This window comes from Mixophyes fleayi, chromosome 6, assembly GCF_038048845.1.
Source record: "Mixophyes fleayi isolate aMixFle1 chromosome 6, aMixFle1.hap1, whole genome shotgun sequence".
Classification (NCBI taxonomy): Eukaryota; Metazoa; Chordata; class Amphibia; order Anura; family Limnodynastidae; genus Mixophyes; species Mixophyes fleayi.
In genome coordinates, this window is record NC_134407.1 from 40,607,760 (window position 1) to 40,627,518 (window position 19,759).

The window sequence follows — 19,759 nt, forward strand, 5'->3', positions numbered from 1 at the left end:
AAATAAAATAGGCTCTCATCCGTTTACCAACGTAGCATCTGCTTGCTCATGTGGGTGGTAATCTGTACCATACTTCATAGGATGGTCACTCTCCCTATCCCAGTGATAAGGAACCTGAAACATTTCGGGAGTGCGCATGGTGCGGCCCACTATTCTTCACGAGGGCTGCACAATACCCTTAAACTCAGTATCAATTGAAAACAATACATTTAATCAAAGAAAGACACAATCTTTAGTAACATATCAGGAATTTTAAACAAGTTATAAATTATTAACAAAGAAATCCTACCATAACGCAGGAAGGAGCAGGGGCCACAGGTGAAGGCTTAGAGGGCCACATGAGGCCCAAGAGTCCCCTGTTGCTCATAACTGGTTTACACTAGAATGGTCATAGATCCCAAACTGGTGCTTACCTTATTTAAATGTATTTAGTGGACCGATTCTATAATTAGTCAAGACCTCTGCCTTGGTCTTTTTTTTTTTTTTTATTTCAAGTTATTTCTCCCATGGTGCAGGCACACTACATCCAAACTCCATTACTCTTGGCTCTGCACACCTGTACTAAGAGCATGAACTCCCTGATCAGAGAACAAACAACCTCACTGACAGATTATCACTAAACCCTCTCCTACAGACATTTTGTTTAATGTTTCAATATGCGAAAAGTAATTCTGGGATTAATTCCTTGCATGTTTGTTCCCTAACTAAATGCTTCAGATGCCCTATGCACGCAAAATTCTCCTGGTCTATTTCCCAACTGGCAGGTTAGAGCCCACTTACACAAATTGAAGTCTCCTATAATTAGGACTTTCACTTAATCTTTAAGTGGACATTTTTATCCTGCTGACCTTTAATTAGTTTAAATGACCACTAATGAAATGTATGAACAACTCACTATGAACCCTTGTTACCCCAGTACTAGGACGCTTGCCCTCTCCTTTGAACAATGTACTCGTTACAGTATTGCCATTGAGCAAATATGCCTTCTATCAAGGGATGACGGTACACGTATTCCTATTTTGGTTCTATTTATTAAAAAAAAATATATAAATGGTTAGAGCTCTTTTAAATTTACAACAGACACCACACATTGGTGAATATAGATCTTTATTTAAGTCTCTGCTGTGATTTAAACCATTGTGTTTGTACACAGCACGGGAGTCAATATTTACAAACATTAAAGTATGAGGTTTACATGTAAGTACATTAACTGCAAAGTTTACAACCATAGAAAGAAACACACAAAGAACAAAACCACATAACAGACAAACATTAAAAAATACAAGTGGGGATTCATAGAATTCCATAAGAGTCTGCGGGGCACAGAACGCGTGTCAGGATTTTAAATTAACTTCTAATTTGATTGGCAGGAAGACTTGATTTATCCAAATCATCAAAGTACGGATGAAGCAGCGCTTTCCTGCCAGAAATTCTTTTTGCAGGGTCGTAGATGAGCATTTTCTGTTAAACACAATACATAAGATATTCAGATATACACACTAATGGGAAAGTCAAGTACAGGCACAGATGCAGTTAAATCATCTAATCATTTAAGACAGGGATCCACAATATTTTTTTTTGGGCCCAAGGGTCACACATTGGGAAGTTTAAAGAGGCCACAAGAAAAAAAAACTTAAACTTGCATGTCGTGGATGCAGTCACATCCCTTACGGAGTCCGCTATGGGAGCAGTGAGACTTCGTACAGGGACAGCTTGTCGCAAATAATTCGGATTTGTTACCAGACCTCACTGCAGCCACAGTCAGACTCTATACCGGGTGATACATGACAGACATCCTACAGTAGCATTTCTGTCCCATCATCCCTGTATCTTTCCTGCATCTCGTCGGCTGGAAAAACAAAAGCCAAAAACAGCCTTATAGGCTGCCTGTTGTGTATCACATCAGACTAGGGTAAAGCTGGGTACACACCAAAGCAATCATTGTGCAGATTAAAAGTGGTTAATGGGTCAGATATTGCTGTGTGTACACTCCCACAATCATGTTTTATTGTACCAGAGCACATTTGTATCGTTTGATTTGGTTAATACATTTCCTAAAATTTACAATCAATTTCAGATGTGGAAGTGTATATGCACGCACAACCAGCAGCTTAGGCAGATATCTGTACAGCATCACAATCTTTTCACAGATCTGAAGGCAATTTGGGTAGGTGTGTACACACACAATCATCAGGACTTTCAGTTGTTGGTAAAATAGTTACAGAAATTGCATCTGAAGTAATATTCGTTAGTCTGAACCCAACTTAAGGTAACTAACCAGATCCCATATTTTTATTCATTACATAACCTGTTATTACCCATACTACTGATGCAGATTTAACAATGCAGTGTTATACAGCTAAGGCAGTAGATGCAGATGGGGGTCAAACTCCTAAGCATTCTAATCCCATAGGCTTTCTATACTACACTACTTTTCCAATAACGTTACTATTACAATTGCTGCCAAACTGCCTACTGGAAAAAAAGCATCTGACCAAGCCTGTGTTGGCTATGCTTCCAACATACAGAATGTAATCCCCAAAAGAAACCCCACTCCAAACACTTACAGCAAGCAAGTCAAGCCCATCTTTATCAATGTTCTTCACGTTAGCAGAAAGGTGGCCTCCCTTCCATTTAGGGAATGTATTCTTGTAGTCTTGCAGAGACTCCACTTCTGGCCAGACTTCATTGTTGGGTGTCCCCAAAGCTCTGTGGATTAAGTTAAATGCATGAGCTATGGATTTCATTGACTTACACAGCTATACTATGTTCTATCATCTCCTGGTGAGATATATGTGCCGACTTACTATAACCGGTGCTTATGTCCATGGATCATACTGGGTTGTATAACACTTGTGGTCACTCTACCAATCCTAACAACCCACAATGGTGTAATCCCAATGAGTCTCACAACTGAGCGAATATGTAACTTCTCCCTACATTGTCAGTACTTGACTGTCTACAACTGTATTTACTCTTCTTTGCAACTACCTATCCATGCACACTGCACAATGAACAGAAAGGGATGCATTTGGCTTCATGCTCCCTCAAGTAATGTCCATCATTGTTTCAATGCAAGTAGCACAGATGGAATGTAAGCAGACAGTGCAGGACTTGTGGGATATAAAGTATATACACTGACACCCCTAATTTTTGCCAGTAATATTTAGTGAACTGTATTAAAGAGGTTATCCACTAACAGCAAGACATTCCAGCAAGGCATTTTATAACACTAACAGCTGTCTATACAGAATGGCTTTATACATTCAGCATCCCCCATACACCCTAAAGTTCCTAAGTACCAGAACTTTAATCAAAACACATTCATAAACAATTTGCAAATGGAGGGGGAAGTAATGCCCCCCGTAGTGTTGTCTGGCTGCAGCTGTAAACCCTGATTGATATCTCTACTACAAGTGACAGTATGTGTATCAGTCTTGCTTTACTGTCCATATCTTGAAGTCCTTAGCAGCCATTAAATAGTCCTAACTTTAGCAAGATGGTCCCACTTCCCCTGCAAAAATTGTGTCTCCTAATAATTTGGACGCATAGCCCCTGGCAAATTGTGGACTCCAAAGGGCAGACTGAAGGTTTGACCTAATACATCCTAGTTTAATGTATTTCAATGTGGTCATGACCACAATATTTAAAGTGAATAGAATTTACCATATTAGTGTCTGAGGGCAAAAGAAAGAGGGGAAAAAAAAAACAAACACATATCCAGCAGAGTTAGTGACCAATAATTTACATTGCCATGTTAGGTCACCTGCCAGATTGAGGTACAGTTCCCCATCTTAACTGGCGATTGTCACCGATCTCTACAGTCTTTGTACACATGGAATTATTAGCCGACCACATTGAAAATAGAACGAGGAGCATTCACATGGTGTTGTCAGCTCTTACTACAGTATCAGTGTGCACTAACCATGTTACCCATATTTGTGATAACCACCATGTGCAAGTTACGGACTGTGCGTCCGAAGCACAATGACCCTTGTGATGCATCCCCCCTTCTGCATACTGAACTGTCATCTCTCTGCTTTACAGATTATGCGTTCGTTATCATACCTTATTGTATGCTATGTGTATTTATGCTACTTGTTCTATATGTTAGATTTATTCTTAAATGTCACTAGGTTGATTAATCAGAGATAAAACAAAACAAGATGTGTGGACTAAAGGATTAGTATATACACAAATCTAATACTATCAAACTTGTTATTTGGCCAACAAGGTCACTGTATAATAGTACCCTGGATTAGACATCTAGGCAACTTCACAGGGAACCAACGACCCCCAGCCACCATGGCAGAGAACATTCAGGGGTAAGCATTGTCAACTGCCCACCTATTACAAGCTAGCTACCACCCTAATCGACCCCCCTTTAGCACCATCACCGTGGTAATAAGGGTATAAACATGTTGCTTTCGACTGAATGGTGTGTTCGTGGATGAGCGATTAGTAACTGTGCTTCTGTTACATGTGTAGGCTTTGCTTGAAAGGAATCGCATCTGCCTGGTGACTGTATATCCACCTGTCTATTGCAAGCTACAGAATAAACTGCGTTCTGATTGCAACAATCTGCCTAGGTGATTTCAACTAAATCAAGTTTAGCAGAATAAGCTCAGTATGTACAAACTAACCACTCACAATCTCTAGGAACCTTAACAGCTATAGTGGTGACCAATGTAACAAGTTGGAAGTATACACCTTAATATGAATGAGTTCCACAGCAGTCACCTGCCTCACACTACTGTGTCATTGTGGAACCCTGCACGTTACATGCAGCCCCATCCTTACAGTGTAAAGGACACCATCTTCCACAAGCTTAGCAGACATCTGAAATATTCTGTTACTATGAACAAGTTTTTCTATTTTTGTTTGATAATATCTTCTGGTTTATTGGGGGGGGGGGGGGGGGGGGAATATAACAAAAAGGCATTCAGGCCATAGTCAAACAAACACAAAAAACCATCACATACCTAAATATTCTAAAGAGTTGGTCAATTTCAGAATCTCCATGGAAGAGAGGCTTCTTTGTGGCAATCTCTGCAAATATAGTACCTATACTCCACACATCAACTGGTGTGGAATATCTCACAGAGCCCAATAGAACTTCTGGTGCCCTGTACCATAATGTTACCACCTGCAGCAAGAAGAGTGAATTATATAACTTAATAGGATATCATATTTAAAAATACAAGCTGATGCAACATATGTTCTGTAACTTGCAGAAATATTGGGAGAATGCTTCCTAACACGGCAGATTAAATTTAGACTATATATGCTGGAGACAACTAGTTAGTTAATATTTAGAAGATTCCGAGCAGTGTCCAGCTTAGACAGCACTGCGTGTACAGCTATCCGCTCAGAGTAAAATGCATACAATTGTCCATATGCCTTCAAATAGCAGTTAACCAGGGCAAACAGTGGCATACCTCTGGGTTTCTTTGCTTGGCAAAGACTATGTGAAGAAACAACAGAAGACAATGTTGGGACGTCTATATGTGACGAGTGGTCATTCTGTTACAGATATTCTAACTAACTGGTTTCCATGTACACTTATAGTGGCCTCAACAATTCATCATCCTAAGTCTGGGTGACTAGTTGATAGCGGAAAAAAGAAAAAAGAGGGTGTTTTTATATTGGCCTAGATTACCCAACACCACACTTTATTAGTAAATACCAATCCTTTCCTTACAACGAACATTCAGCACTAAGTAAAGACTGCAATGCTCCTGGCAGCAAGAGATTAGTTCCTGCCTTGGCCACACTTATAGGTCACTGGGATATATTGTGATGGCAAATTAGATAGTTAGAACAATATAATGAACCATCAGTATAGCACTTCAAATTTACTGTGTCAGTGTTGCAGATCCTGCTGTAGTCAGTCAGGGCTGGTTAGATGTTGTATATGGATACTGCCCAATATGAAAACAGATTGGTTTTAAGGGATTCCACATGATTTACATTCAGCTTTTACAGACCATACTACAGACTTGCAAAATTATGTAAGCAGTTTACAGATGTCACAATTAAGGTCATACCTCATGTGTGTAGACTCGAACAGGGATTCCAAACGCCCGGGCCAGCCCGAAGTCAGCAAGCTTTATTACTCCTTTACTGTCTATTAGCAGATTTTGTGGCTTCAGATCCCTGTGCAAAACTCTCCTGGCATGGCAAAATACAATGCCTTGTAGAATCTGATACACGTAACTCTGCAAAACAATAGAAACATTTTATGAAAGTGTTAAATGCAGCAAAGAATACAAAGTAAAGCAGTGAGATAAATGCAGTGTAATCTGGAAAAGCATACCAGGTGTGTTCCAAATTAAAAAAATATACCTTAATAAGCATTGTGTCCAAGTATTGCCCACTAGGGATGGAATCTAGATACTTCTTCAAGTCCATGGAGAGGAACTCAAAAACAAGGTACAGCCTTGAATCTTGCATTAGAACATCTAGTAGGCTGAGAGGAAAAGGAATGCATCAGAAACCATTAATTTGCAGGTGTATTATATTCAAACACCTCTCTAATCTACATCATGCAAACAACTGGTGATCAGTCAACTGGCCTTTTAAGCAGCTAACCTCACTTACCACACAATATTAGGATGCTGAAGCTCTTTAAGGAGAGAGATTTCTCTGATCGCTGTACTTGGGACACCTTCTTCTTCATTTTCTAATCGAATTTTCTTCATGGCAACAACTTGACCAGTAGCTTTGTGCCTCCCCTTATACACAACCCCATAAGTGCCTATAAAAGATGTATTGCATTCCTTAAGTTAAGGTACACTAGTCTGTGCAAGGCCAGTTATCAAAATATATTTCATAAACATAAAGGACCATGAAACCTTAGAAATGTACATTTTCATTCAAATATCAACCATTAAGGTAGAACACATGGGGCCCAATTTACAAAGAGCAGTAAAAAGCCCTCTTTGGTAGTGGAGTGCACCTCAAAGTGTGCTGCAAGGACAAGAGGGAGACAGCAGTCAAAAACCAAAGCGATTTTCAGTGCCTACTAGCGCACTTCGTTAATGAGATCTAATGCAGTGGAAAATATTTGCTCCATTACAGGCAACTGCATATCCATGTCCATTTTTAGGACAGTGTCCTGATTAGATCTGATACAGAACAAAGTAAACATTTTACAAGCATGTTAGATGAATGAAAATCATGTTTTTCTGCTATCAGACCAACTTGTGGAATTTCTTGCACATTTGAATCCTGCGCAATAAAGGTAAGTGAACCCTAAGTGGATACAGTACAATGTATAATTTCTCACCTTGCAGGCCTAGCCATACACATTTTATGCAAGCTAGTGCAAAAGACCATTTACTTGCAAATTGTATTAAGAATGTGTGTATAGTCCCGCTTTTGCAGATCTAAAAAAAAGCCACACACTTGTTTTTGTTACGTTCTAAAATATATATATATATATCTATCTGCTCATGTCTAGTGATATCACCATTACTTAAATGCTCTATAAAACACTCAATATTTCAGTAATTTCCAGATGCGTAATTCTGCAAATGGTGTGTGGCCTTTTGGCATCAATGGTCTCAATACATTCTGCCCAATAATCCAAAAACTGTATTTTTCCCATATCAGATCTCGTCAATTCAAAAACTCACACCAACCAGAGGTTGCTTTCTAATTGAATACTGTGAGTAAGGGGGAAGAAAGAAGTTATGCCAAGTCAGTTTCTAACACGGACTGGGTAGAAACACTCTATACAGACAGCAAGTATTAAAAACAGTATATCCTCTAGCAGAACAAACATGGACCATGTTCAGGAATACACTTACCCTCTCCAATTTTTTCAATTTTTGCATATTCGTCCATGGCTGTGGATTTCTATACAAGCTCCTGAAAAAAAAAAAAAAAAAATGAATACCTTACAAGCATGCAATCTGGACAAATCACACACCAGGTATACTGTACAACACCTAAACAATTACTGCTGCTGGCACCTAGCTTGTGGGATTAATTCCTATTAATTTTGATGGACTTTCTGGGCTCCTCAAAAGATTCTGACAACTCCTATATTTGACAGGCTTGCTCCTGAATTCTACATTATTTTGCCTAGATGTGTATATAAATTACATGAAGTTGCAAATCTAGCTGTGCATCAATCACTAATTTTTCATTGTCAATCATAAGTAAAGCATAGTTCAATCAGAGCTATGCTCTGCCTTCTTTGCAGTTTCTATATCATGCATAGACACAGAATAGCTCCTCCCAAAAGGCTCCAATTACATTATTAAAACCACAGAAAGACAATTACAAAAGTGCATCTGTGGAACCCCATGAAGTGGTTAATGGGAACACAGGTGTAAAGGTTGTAGACTTTACTGTCACACAGTCCTGCAGTACACTGCTCTTGACCTGGTAGTCTCCATAGGAACAAACACCAAAGTGGAGGGGCAAGGATTCCCCGAATAGTGAACAAAAGATTGTAAGAGGAGAGTAGTTATACAAGAAAATAATTTATTGTACTACTCCACTGGGAAGATTACATAGAATGTTTAATAATCTGCTTCTCTGCAACCAGGTTCCAAGTATACCTATAAAGATAAACAATTATGAAATGATATAACGTTTTAAACTAGGATTCCTTAATATTACTTAATCATAATGAGACCATAGAACTACTTATTTACATTATCAGTTAGTATTATGAACCAGGTTCTATTTTAAATCAGGGAATATTCCATTAATATTAAAATACTAACAATTGATACTAAAATACTATTTTGCATGTCAATTTTTTTAAAAAATATTTCCTTATTCTAATAAAGTATAATCAGTTTCTAAACAGGACATTCATTGGTGCACTTGAGGGCGGGATGGATATAACCATTGCAGTAGTGGATTTATCCAGAATACAAAATAATATAAGATGGTTACATTTGCTGATAAATCATAGTGTTCCACAGTAGTGCAAACAAATTACTGATTTTATTGATTTTTATCCCACATGTAATTCAAGCATTATTTTACTGAAATGGAACCACTTTTATGCAAGTGTATTTACATCACTTCTCATGTTTTTCACTCAGGACCAAGTATCTATTTCATTCTTTTCAGTTGATGACAGGGAGCGCGTGGAGATATATCACAGTTAAGCAACTGAATTATAAACTCCCTTTGTCCAGCACTTAATAATTGTAATAAAAGTTATTAACTAGATTGGTATTTAGTAGTACATCACCAAAGTAAGTCTGTGGTATGACAACACTGATGCATCTAGTTAATAAATGTATCTGCTCCCAGATCTCTGGTGCCTAAATTGGTTCTCATAGCCGATAGATACAGGTCAATGACACTGCCTCACACGCTTCGGTCCGGTCTTTTATATCCTGCACTTGTTACATCTGCTTGTCAGTCATCATTTCTACCATATTTCACCAACTGTCCCTGCTCACCAGCCTGCACTCAAGCAACTCCCGGCCATTAAAGTCTTGATTCCCATTGGGCATGCGCAGGTGATGCATTATTGTACTCTAAAGTGTATCACATATCTCTACAACTGTAAATCTTTCTAACTAGTTATACTCAAAACTACTCTGCTAGGCACGAAAGCATCCAATTGCCCCTCTACAAACTACCTAGTCTTTTGTTTGTTTTTTACTATGGAAAACAAGGGAGCACAAGAATTGAGGTTTTTCTATAAAGTGTAGGAATATGCAGGCATTGGTTAAAAGTGAAACATCTAGATAGGGCTAGTGTCAGATGTAACAAAGCAATCAATAGTTATGCACCGGGTCTACAGGACTAAAGTATATTGGGTACTGTTACCAGCGATGGGCTATCCTTAGAATCCATTAAATATGCAGAAAAATCCCACATCAGAAGCTTTAACTCTAAACAGCCCTCCAGATGCTCATATCCAGTCCCTCACCAAATCCTGCCAAAGTAACATTACGAAAATCCTTCCCTTCCTCTCTCGGGAAGCAGCCAAAATCCAGGTCCAGTCACTCATTGTTCTTCTCGACTATTGCAACCTCCTTCTCACTGGCCTTCCTCGCTATCGCACAGCTGACCTTCAATCCATATAGAATGCTGCAGCTAGGCTTATCTACCTCCTACTATACCACTGCTGCTTCTACTCTGCGTAACTCCCTTCATTGGCTCCCTATCAGATTCCGTTCAAGCTCCTTACCCTCACTTAGAAAGCCCTTACCAACACTTCTCCCCCTTACGTCTCGGACCTTGTCTTGAGGTACATACCCATCTGGCCACTCTGCTCCACCTCAATTCAGCTCTCATTACCTTGTCCCATGCTGTTCCTAATCTATGGAACTCCCTACCCCAACTCACTCAACCTTCAAACACTCACTTAAAAAACCCTCACCTTTTCAAGTTTGCCTATCCTACCACTTTCTAACCATTATATCCATCACCTCCTCTTCCTCACCCGCCATTTCCATTTTCTTGTAGTTGGTCCTACTCTCACCACCCCTCTCTTTAGAATGTAAGGCAGGACTCTATCTATTGTCCCTCATACATCCTGTCACATCTTTTGCTGCACTGCGAGAGTCCCCATAGCATTACTCTCACTCCTCTGTGCTACTTACAGGTAGTACCTCATCTATTTATTACTTGCTTCTGTATCCGGCACTACAAAATCTGTGGCGCTTATAAATAAATAATAAAAAAAAAATAGGTCTATACGTGTTGCTAGGCATGCACTGTACACATGTAGATTTAGGCCCCTATTTATCAAAGGACAATAAGGCTTATTGTATACAAATGAATTACAGCTGGCAGCAAGTTTTGACAGTGAAGTTTTCCCTCCAGCACTTTTTTTTAACTAGGGGAACTAAAAACCCAGGACAGGCACATTAGGCAATACAGTAAGTGCTGTCTGCCCAGGTATAAGTGCAGCAAGTAAGGCTGTAACACAGTCACTGCATTACATGGCACCTCTTTGTTTGCTGTGCTCACAAGCCAATATCCCAGTATAAAACAGGTAACTGAAGATGAACCCTTCAGGCACTGGGTCATTACTGTGACCAAACACCAACCAAGACATACATGTCTTTGGGTCATTTATTTAAATCTGCCTACCCCAAACAAATTCAGACACATCGTGGATTTGCATTAGGAAAATAGGGGCAGTAAATTTCCACCTATCACTTGACAGCTGGATCTAACAATATATTACATTCAAACATACCTTTAGTGTATCTGCAGGACCCTGATCACCTACATGATAGGGTGTATTTCCTAATGAACACGTAAAATTTGTACATTATATATGTAAAATTACACACATGTAATTGGGGGGGGGGGGGGGGGGACACGACATAAACATATCAGGATGGCAGCAATTCCTACATCTGACTCTAGGGTTAGATAAAACCAGGTCACCTTATGAATGTTTGAAATGCAACCACAGGAAACAATCGGACGGTTAGATAGTAAAATAAACAACCCTTAGCTATCAAGCTGCTTATGAACTACAAGTCACAGCATGCCCCGACAAGCACATTGTATGTAATCGGTCTGGAGCTAGCTTCTAGAACACACATTAAACGGTGACTGTGCGGTCACCGGAGAGCTGGAGCAATATGTGAGATCACCGGAGCACTATATACATAGGAAACCCCTAAACCGGAAACCTCGATACCCCCATGTGTACAACTCCCCACCGATCGCCCCCAGCCTCTCTTATAACAACTACAGCGCCTCCCCGGCCACGTCCGCGGGCTCTGAGCGGACCTGCGTGCTCCCCCGGCAGCCAGGACATAAAGCAGCTACGTTACCACAGATCGGCTCCCTCCTGATGAACAGACTGCTGCTGAATGAGGAGATTTCAAACCGGCCGCGCAAAGCTCATCTAACTGGGCCAATCAAGGAGCGAGTGGTCTTTCAAAGCGGCCAATCAGTGTTGGGCTGTGATGACGGCGCGAAACGTACTGTGAAGGGCGGCGAGGGAAAAAAGCTACGCGAAGTGCTGATTAGGCACGTTGAACTATAGGTTCTCTGTAAATTCAATGTCCAGCTTTAAGCGGTAGGGCACGTTTTTTTAACGTGAATTTGTTATTCTCTTTTTTTTTACTTCATTTTGTGCACTACAATTTGTACATACAGATTATGCAGTATTGTGCTGTACTGCAATTATTTAATTAAACAAAAATGAATGAAATGAAAACATCAATATACTGTATACACATATCTCCCAACACTTGTTCAGGCAAAATCTGGACAAATATGAACTACCCTCTGTCTGTGCAAAGCACACATCCCAATTCACACATACCCAAGGCCATCTTAACCATCTTAACAACATTATGGGCCCCAGGGCAAAGCAATACACTGGGGCCCCTACCTACACAACCACTCGGGGATAAAAATGTAAATTATCGATAAAATTAAGTTTATATTTATTGTTACCTGCAAAAAAAACAATGTTTAAACATAAAAAAACCTGATGCACTACAGAGCTTAATCCACATAAACATGTTTTCTATTATAAACAAAATTATTATAAACTATAATAATATGTGTGTATATTCATACACACAGTATAAACACACACATATGTACATGCCATACACCCATATATAGAAAATATAACATAATTTACAATATCTTGCTAAGTGAAAAGAAAATATCCAACAATGCTAAAATGTTCGCAATAATCACTAAATCAGTACAACCGCTACCTTGCTGTTGTATCCAGGGGAGGAGGTTTCAAAGAGCTACATATATAGGAGCACATTTATCATTCTTCGGCAAAAATGAGAAATAGTTATCAATCCTTATCGCATGGATAAGGATTGAACTATTTCTCAAATTTATTAAAAACGGATCACATAAACAGTAGTTCCGAAAAACTGCTGTTTCTGTGATAAAAAAAAATCATACTTACCCCCCTCTTCGGGACGCGCTGTCTCAGGATCTCCTCCAGGTCGTCCTCGTTCTCTTCATTCTTCAATTGCGCATGTGCAGTTGGAAGAACTGCACATGCGCACAAAGATCCCTGCTCTGTCTCTGCAACTATCGTTGCAGAGAGAGAGCTGTGAGTGACAGGGAGGGATCCCTCCACACATGCGCTGTCCAGCTCTGCTCTTCGGAGCAGAGCTGACAGCATTGGATTTTTTCAATTTTGATAATGTACGCCAGCTTCTGGATTGCGGCCAGAGCAGTCACCATACTGTTGAATGGTGACTGCTCGCAAAAACGATGAGGAGTGCAAAGCAGCAGATATCCATGATATTTGCTGCGATGCACCTTTAATAATTTTGCAGAGGGCACATCGGGACCTGATTTCCACGGTAAGTGCACGATAGTGCACTACCGTGATTTCTTAAATATGCCCCATAGTCTCTTCACAGTACTTCACAATCGCTGTGGAGGGAACTGTTAAAGTGGTGATAAAAAAAAGTAAAAAAACGGCCAACATACCCATAACACCACTCCACATGCCATCAAACCTAACTAAATGCCCCTTGCATGCCCATCAGATCTCTCCATATGCCCCTTACATCAACATCAGCTGCTTTTGTTCCCCTTCATGTCTCCACTATTTCACACAGTGTCCTCCATTTTGCTGCTATTTGCCCACCCTTCTTCATGCTTCTGGTCTCCCCCCTGTATCAGATACTATGGCCTTTATTATTCTGCTATTTCTCTCCTTCACTTACCTTTCTACCTCCTTCTTCTCTTTGTCCATCACGTCGTGGCTCCTCTCGGTGCTCTCACTGAAAATGTCGGGCGTGATAATAACATTCAGTGCGAGCACAGCACGGAGGAGGGGAACAGAGGGAGCCGGATCGCCACCATGTGACCGCAAAAAGGTAAGTTTCTTATTTTCAAAATTACTTCAGTGCCCTGCTTCTTAATCAGCCCCAACATTAAATTAATAGTATTCCCATTTAATATATAAACCTATTTCCCTCCTTCCAAACAGCCCCAGCAATAAATTAAATACGTTAAATATAACCATTTCCCTCAACCATCCCCGGCATTAAATAATTAATATTCGCATTTAATAAATAGCCCTTTTCCCCAAAATCAGCCCCATATTCAATTAATATCCCCAAACCATCCCAGCATTAAATTAAAGGTCCCATCACCTAACCTTAAATTAATAGGTCCCACTATTAAATTAAATAGTCCCACAAATAAATTAAATTGCCCCACAAATAAAATAGCATCCATTAAATAATTACCCTCCACATGTACTCCACCATTAAATAGCCTACCTTCCACATTATATTAAGACCCCCCCCCATTCTTCCCTCATACACTATATTAACATAGTGGCCCCCACTCACACACACACACACACTGTATTACATACATTGCGGCCCCCACTCACACACTGTACTACATACATAGTGGCCCCCACTCACACACACTGTATTACATACATGGTGGTCCCCACTCACACACTGTACTACATACATGGTGGTCCCCACTCACACACTGTATTACATACACAGTGGCCCCCACTCACACACACTTTATTATATACATAGTGGTCCCCACTCACACTGTATTACATACATAGTGACCCCCACTTACACACACTGTACTACATACATTGTGACCCACACTCACACTGTACTGCATACATAGTGGCCGCCACTCACACAGACTTTATTACATACACAGTGGCCCCCACTCACACACACACTGTACTACATACATAGTGTCACCCACTGACACACACTGTACTACATACATAGTGGCCCCCACTGACACACACTGTATTACATACATAGTGGCCCCCACTCACACACACTGTATTACATACATAGTGGCCCCCACTCACACACATTGTATTACATACATTGTGGCCCCCACTCACACACACTGTATTACATACATAGTGGCCCCCACTCACACACACTGTATTACATACACAGTGGCCCCCACTCACACACACTGTATTACATACACAGTGGCCCCCACTCACACACTGTATTACTTACATAGTGGTCCCCACTCACACACAGTACAGTGTATTAATAATGACACACACACACACTATTAACAAAGCAGAACACACACTGTATTAATAGTTACACACACCAACTGTATACTAACATAGAGACACACGCACACTATTAACATAGTGGCGCACACACAATATTAACATAACACACTGTTATACTAACATCACACACACACACCTTATTCCCTCCACGCGCGCTGTCTGCTGCTGCTCACACGTGGGACGGCACCTGTCACATGGTGCGTGATAGGTGACAATGGGCTCTCACACATAGGGGAGGAGGGGAGGGAAGGACGGATCAGAAGGATCCACGGCCAATAAGGAAGGTGGTTGGTCCCGGAGGAGGGGCCAGCCACCAAGTAATAGACTTGAGCCGGTCGAACCACCGGCCCAAAATAGACTTCTCTGTCCGGCCCAGCCGGCCCCTGCTTCACAGACATGCCCACTTTCTGATGAGTTATCACACACTTGCTCATGACAGTCAGGACATATAGCTATAGACATCTATCTATGTATAGAGATATATCTATCTATTTACATTTACAATGACTATAGAAAATGATCATATCACATTACACCATGAAAATTGAAATAAATTAAATAAAAAATTTCCAGCTGTATGTACATATTATAACCCTCAACATCAAAGTAAAAATAACATTTACAAAAATTCTTAACAATTAATATATGTTCATTACTGAAATACAAAGTTTGGATAAGTGATCATACCCTTAGAGTAACCATAATAAACTTGCTCAGGTAAACCAATGACCTTCCAGCTCACACAACAGGCTCATTGGTCACCACCAGACCTCAATTGTAGTGGTTTTAATTTCTTCAGAATAAAACCGTCTGTTTCTTGAGGATTCCACTACAAGTACTGCATGGAAAGGTAAAGAATTCACAGTGGTTGGAAAATGGCCATCAAAAGGGCTCCTGGATAAAGTTGTGGAAAGACTGACTTAGTGGCGTTATCCGGGTTCCCCTTAATAATTATAATGGATGTATTAATCAAATTGGATATTTCAATAAACTGCCACTCACAATTAATAGGTTTTAATGTACGGTAAATAATAAATGGCGGCAAAAAAAAAAATCTGAAATGAATAAATGAAAATTCCAATAAAATGGGAAATATACATATAAAATGAAATGGATGGAATAGATCAATTAAACTATGTAATAGGGAGAGATCAGAGTTCCATTTCATAGTTCTTTGATGCAGTAAAGAACTTTGTTTGTGTAGTGTGTCTCCAATTGGTGGTGTCTTAGGCTGGTCCGTCTGAGATTTATTAACAACAATAATTAAATGATCCATTTACATAGTTTTCTGAAGAGCCCAGATGGTGAGGCAAGCTGATTGGCTGGATAATCCGGCTGTGGGTTGCAGCACACGACACAAGAGGACTCCGCCTCCACGTTCCTCTGTGTACATCTTGAATGGTATCTGATATGCAGGGAGACCCAAAAGTCTCCCCAAAAGCTCCACAGCAACAGATGGTGGTAAGTGTGAATAGTATATATGCGTATGAGAACGTGCATTAGGGGTAATATTATTCATTTAAGACATAATTAAGGCTAAATCATATGGTATTTTGGAAGAAAAAAACCATATACATTTAAATAACTGAAAAGAGTGGTCCTAACGTAGTACCAGCGTGGACTTCCAGCCAGCGCCACAGTCCCACAAACTTAGGTGCAGATTCATTTTCTGGGGCAGCAACTGTGGCTGCATTGGGCAGTTAGTCACATTTGCCCAAATTGAAAGGCTCTGTGGCTTTGCAAATTTCCCCTTTCTTACCGGTGACATTACCAAAACTCTCCTCCACTATCTCGTTATCTATCGTCTTCACTACTGAAACATCCTCTTATCTGGACTTCATCTCACCCTTCTCTCCCCACTTCAGTCCATCCTCAATGGTGCAGCAAGACTGATTTTCCTCTCCCGCTACTCCACTTCTGCCTCCCTGCTCTGCCAATCTCTAAACTGGTTCTGCGTTCCCTTAAGAACTGAATTCATTCTCCAAATAAATTCCATCTCCTCAACCTCACCTACAAAGCCCTCACTAATCCCCCCCCCCCTCTTATACTACCCCCCTCGTTTGCTTCTTTTATCACAATGTTTGACGTATCCCTGCGCTCCATATTTGGTCACGGCAAGTTAAACAAAAAAGGTAACCAAGATTATTAAATCTAATGAAATCCAATCAATAAACATGCCAAGTGCCCCAGGCAATTTTACTTCAGAATGAAAAAAAGAGAGAAGCACAAGTATATCCTCTCTAGAGTACGACCCGGATGGCAACAGTTTCATTTATTTATTATTATTATTATTAAATCTTATGTAATATATTAAATATTGTATTTTTAATACTTAAATGAAACTTAAATAGATTTTGAATCTGAGTAGTAGAGTTTCTTTTGGTTAACTCTAGGAGTAATTTATATACATTAATCAAAAGGTAGATTTTGATCTATAAAAAGAGGATTTAAATAATTGCTATTAGTATTGTGTTGATTATTAAATGACAGATCCCTATAAAATAAAGAATTATTTTGCTGTTATTATATTTGTGAAGTTTTTATAGCTATAAACCAACTTATAACACTGAAGGAATATAAAATGTTATAGAATGTTAATAATTTGCTTCAGACTATTTGACACATGTGTTTTAAGTTGGCTAATTAGTTCATTTCTTTTGATTGGTTCAAGTGAGTTTAAAAACAAGAACCTGATTGTAGTACGCTATCTCTGAGGAAACCACGCTATTACAGTGGAGAAACGCGTCAGGTATTGCATTCCCTGCCAAATAATATGAATAGGACCTAAGGTGAACTTTTTTACTAGATGTGATATGCTGAATATTTCAATCGTTACAAGTTCCTGATCACCGCTTGGTATTGTGCCCAAAGGAGGGTAAGATCACTGTGGATAATCTTATGTTTACTAGACTCTGGAATAAAATGACTCGTTATGTGGTTCTAATCAGCGGAATGTAGAAACCGCTATTAGAAATACATGAGTCAGATGGATTAGGATGCAAGACTAATTTTCCTTTCACGCCGCTGTTCTTCTGCCTCCCCTCTCTGCCTGGCTTTCCACTTGCTCCCCTTCCACTACAGAATCCTATTCAAACTGCTCACCCACACCTACATGGCCCTCTCCCACTCCACTGCTCCATACATCTCCAACCTCTTCTCCATTTACACTCCATCCCATTCCCTGCGATCGGCCAATGACCGTCACCTCTCCTCCTTTCTGATCACCTCTTCTCACTCCAGAATTCAAGATTTCTCCTGGGTTGACTCCCTCCAGTGGAATTACCTCCCACCTTCTATCCGACTGTCCCCTAATCTGTGCACCTTCAAACGGGCACTTAAAACTCACCTGTTCCACAAAGCCTACCAGCCATCCACCTAACCCTCTCTCCACCTCTCTCTTCCCCGTCCCTTTACTAGCTCCACTTGCACTTCATCCCCACGGACTACCCATTGTACCTCCTGTCTGTCTCCCTTTAGGATGTAAGCTCTTACGACAGGGTCCTCTTCCCTCCTGTCTCTATATCTATTCTTCTGCTCCATCTTATCTGTAATAGCTATGCTTGGAGCACTTAGGGCTAGATTTACTAAGCTGCAGGTTTGAAAAAGTGGGGATGTTGCCTATAGCAACCAATCAGATTCTAGCTTTCATTTATTTAGTACATTCTACAAAATGACAGCTAGAATCTGATTGGTTGCTATAGGCAACATCCCCACTTTTTCAAACCCACAGCTTAGTAAATCTAGCCCTTAGAGTCTTGGGGGTAAATGTATTAATGTCCGGTTTTGTCAACTCGCAGGAGTTCGGCGAGTTGACAGCTTAAATTTATAGTGCTGCCTTGTAAAGGGAAGTTTCCCTTTACAAGGCAGCGCCACTTTAAATTTAAGCTGTCAACTCGCCGAACTCCCGCGAGTTGACAAAACCGGACAATAATACATTTACCCCTTGGTATTAATCGATTGTTCTGTACTGTGTCACCCTGTATGGTCTACTGTTTGTACTTGTATGGTGCTGCGGGAAATCTTGTGGTGCCTTATAAATAAAGGATAATAATAATAATAATACAATCACTTGGTAAAACTTTAATAAACATTAAATGAAATCAAATGAAAAGAAAGATATTTATTCCAATGTGAACAATGTGAATGTGAAAATGAAACAAAAATAACGTTATAACGTCCCAACAAATTAGATGCATCCCAAACTTTACAATTGTTTTGGTCATGAAGGGGGATCCCTTAGTCATTAAGTGGTTAACAATTTGATTATAAAGAATCTGATTGAATTATTGCATTGCAACATGTGTGGCCAGTTTAACTGAATTGACCCTAAGATAGTTATTAGCTGAACACCAAGGTAGATAAAGTGAATAGTTTAATGAAATGAAATATACATACAGTGTAAATTGAGAATGCAATAACAAAAAAGCACTTAACCAAAGGGTAAAATAAACAATAAAGAGAATAATAAAAGTATTAGAAGAAAGTGCTTACACAGGAGAAAAGACAATACTGATAAAGAAAGAGGAAAACCAATTACTAGGAATTGCAGGTTGGCAGGGGTAGCAGGTTCAAACACAAGGCAGTGAGTAAGGATTTCAAGATTCTCATGAGGCAAGACTGTACAAGACTGCAACGGGACCAAACATTGTTAGCAGACTGAGACAAAGTTCAGGCAGAAGGTATGCTTAAACAAGCCATAGATAAATATACAGCTAAGCAATGAACATTTACCCTGAGCAAGCC

General features: G+C 39.9%; 1 protein-coding gene across 2 annotated transcripts; it reads right to left on the bottom strand.

Moving 5' to 3' along the window:
* Nucleotides 1-1,090: 1,090 nt before the first annotated feature.
* Nucleotides 1,091-11,858, bottom strand: CDK1 (cyclin dependent kinase 1). Of its 2 annotated transcripts, none has more exons than XM_075216343.1 (8): nt 11,775-11,858; nt 7,812-7,872; nt 6,601-6,757; nt 6,346-6,469; nt 6,048-6,218; nt 4,983-5,146; nt 2,568-2,709; nt 1,091-1,461 (listed from the first exon to the last, which is right to left on the bottom strand). In XM_075216343.1, the coding sequence occupies exons 2-8, from the start codon at nt 7,846-7,848 to the stop codon at nt 1,348-1,350; spliced, it is 909 nt and encodes a 302-aa protein (XP_075072444.1). In that variant the 5' UTR covers nt 7,849-7,872; nt 11,775-11,858; the 3' UTR covers nt 1,091-1,347. The 2 variants fall into 2 exon arrangements, with proteins under 2 accessions (XP_075072444.1, XP_075072445.1); XM_075216344.1 differs by lacking the exon at nt 11,775-11,858 and adding an exon at nt 11,731-11,751.
* Nucleotides 11,859-19,759: the final 7,901 nt, after the last annotated feature.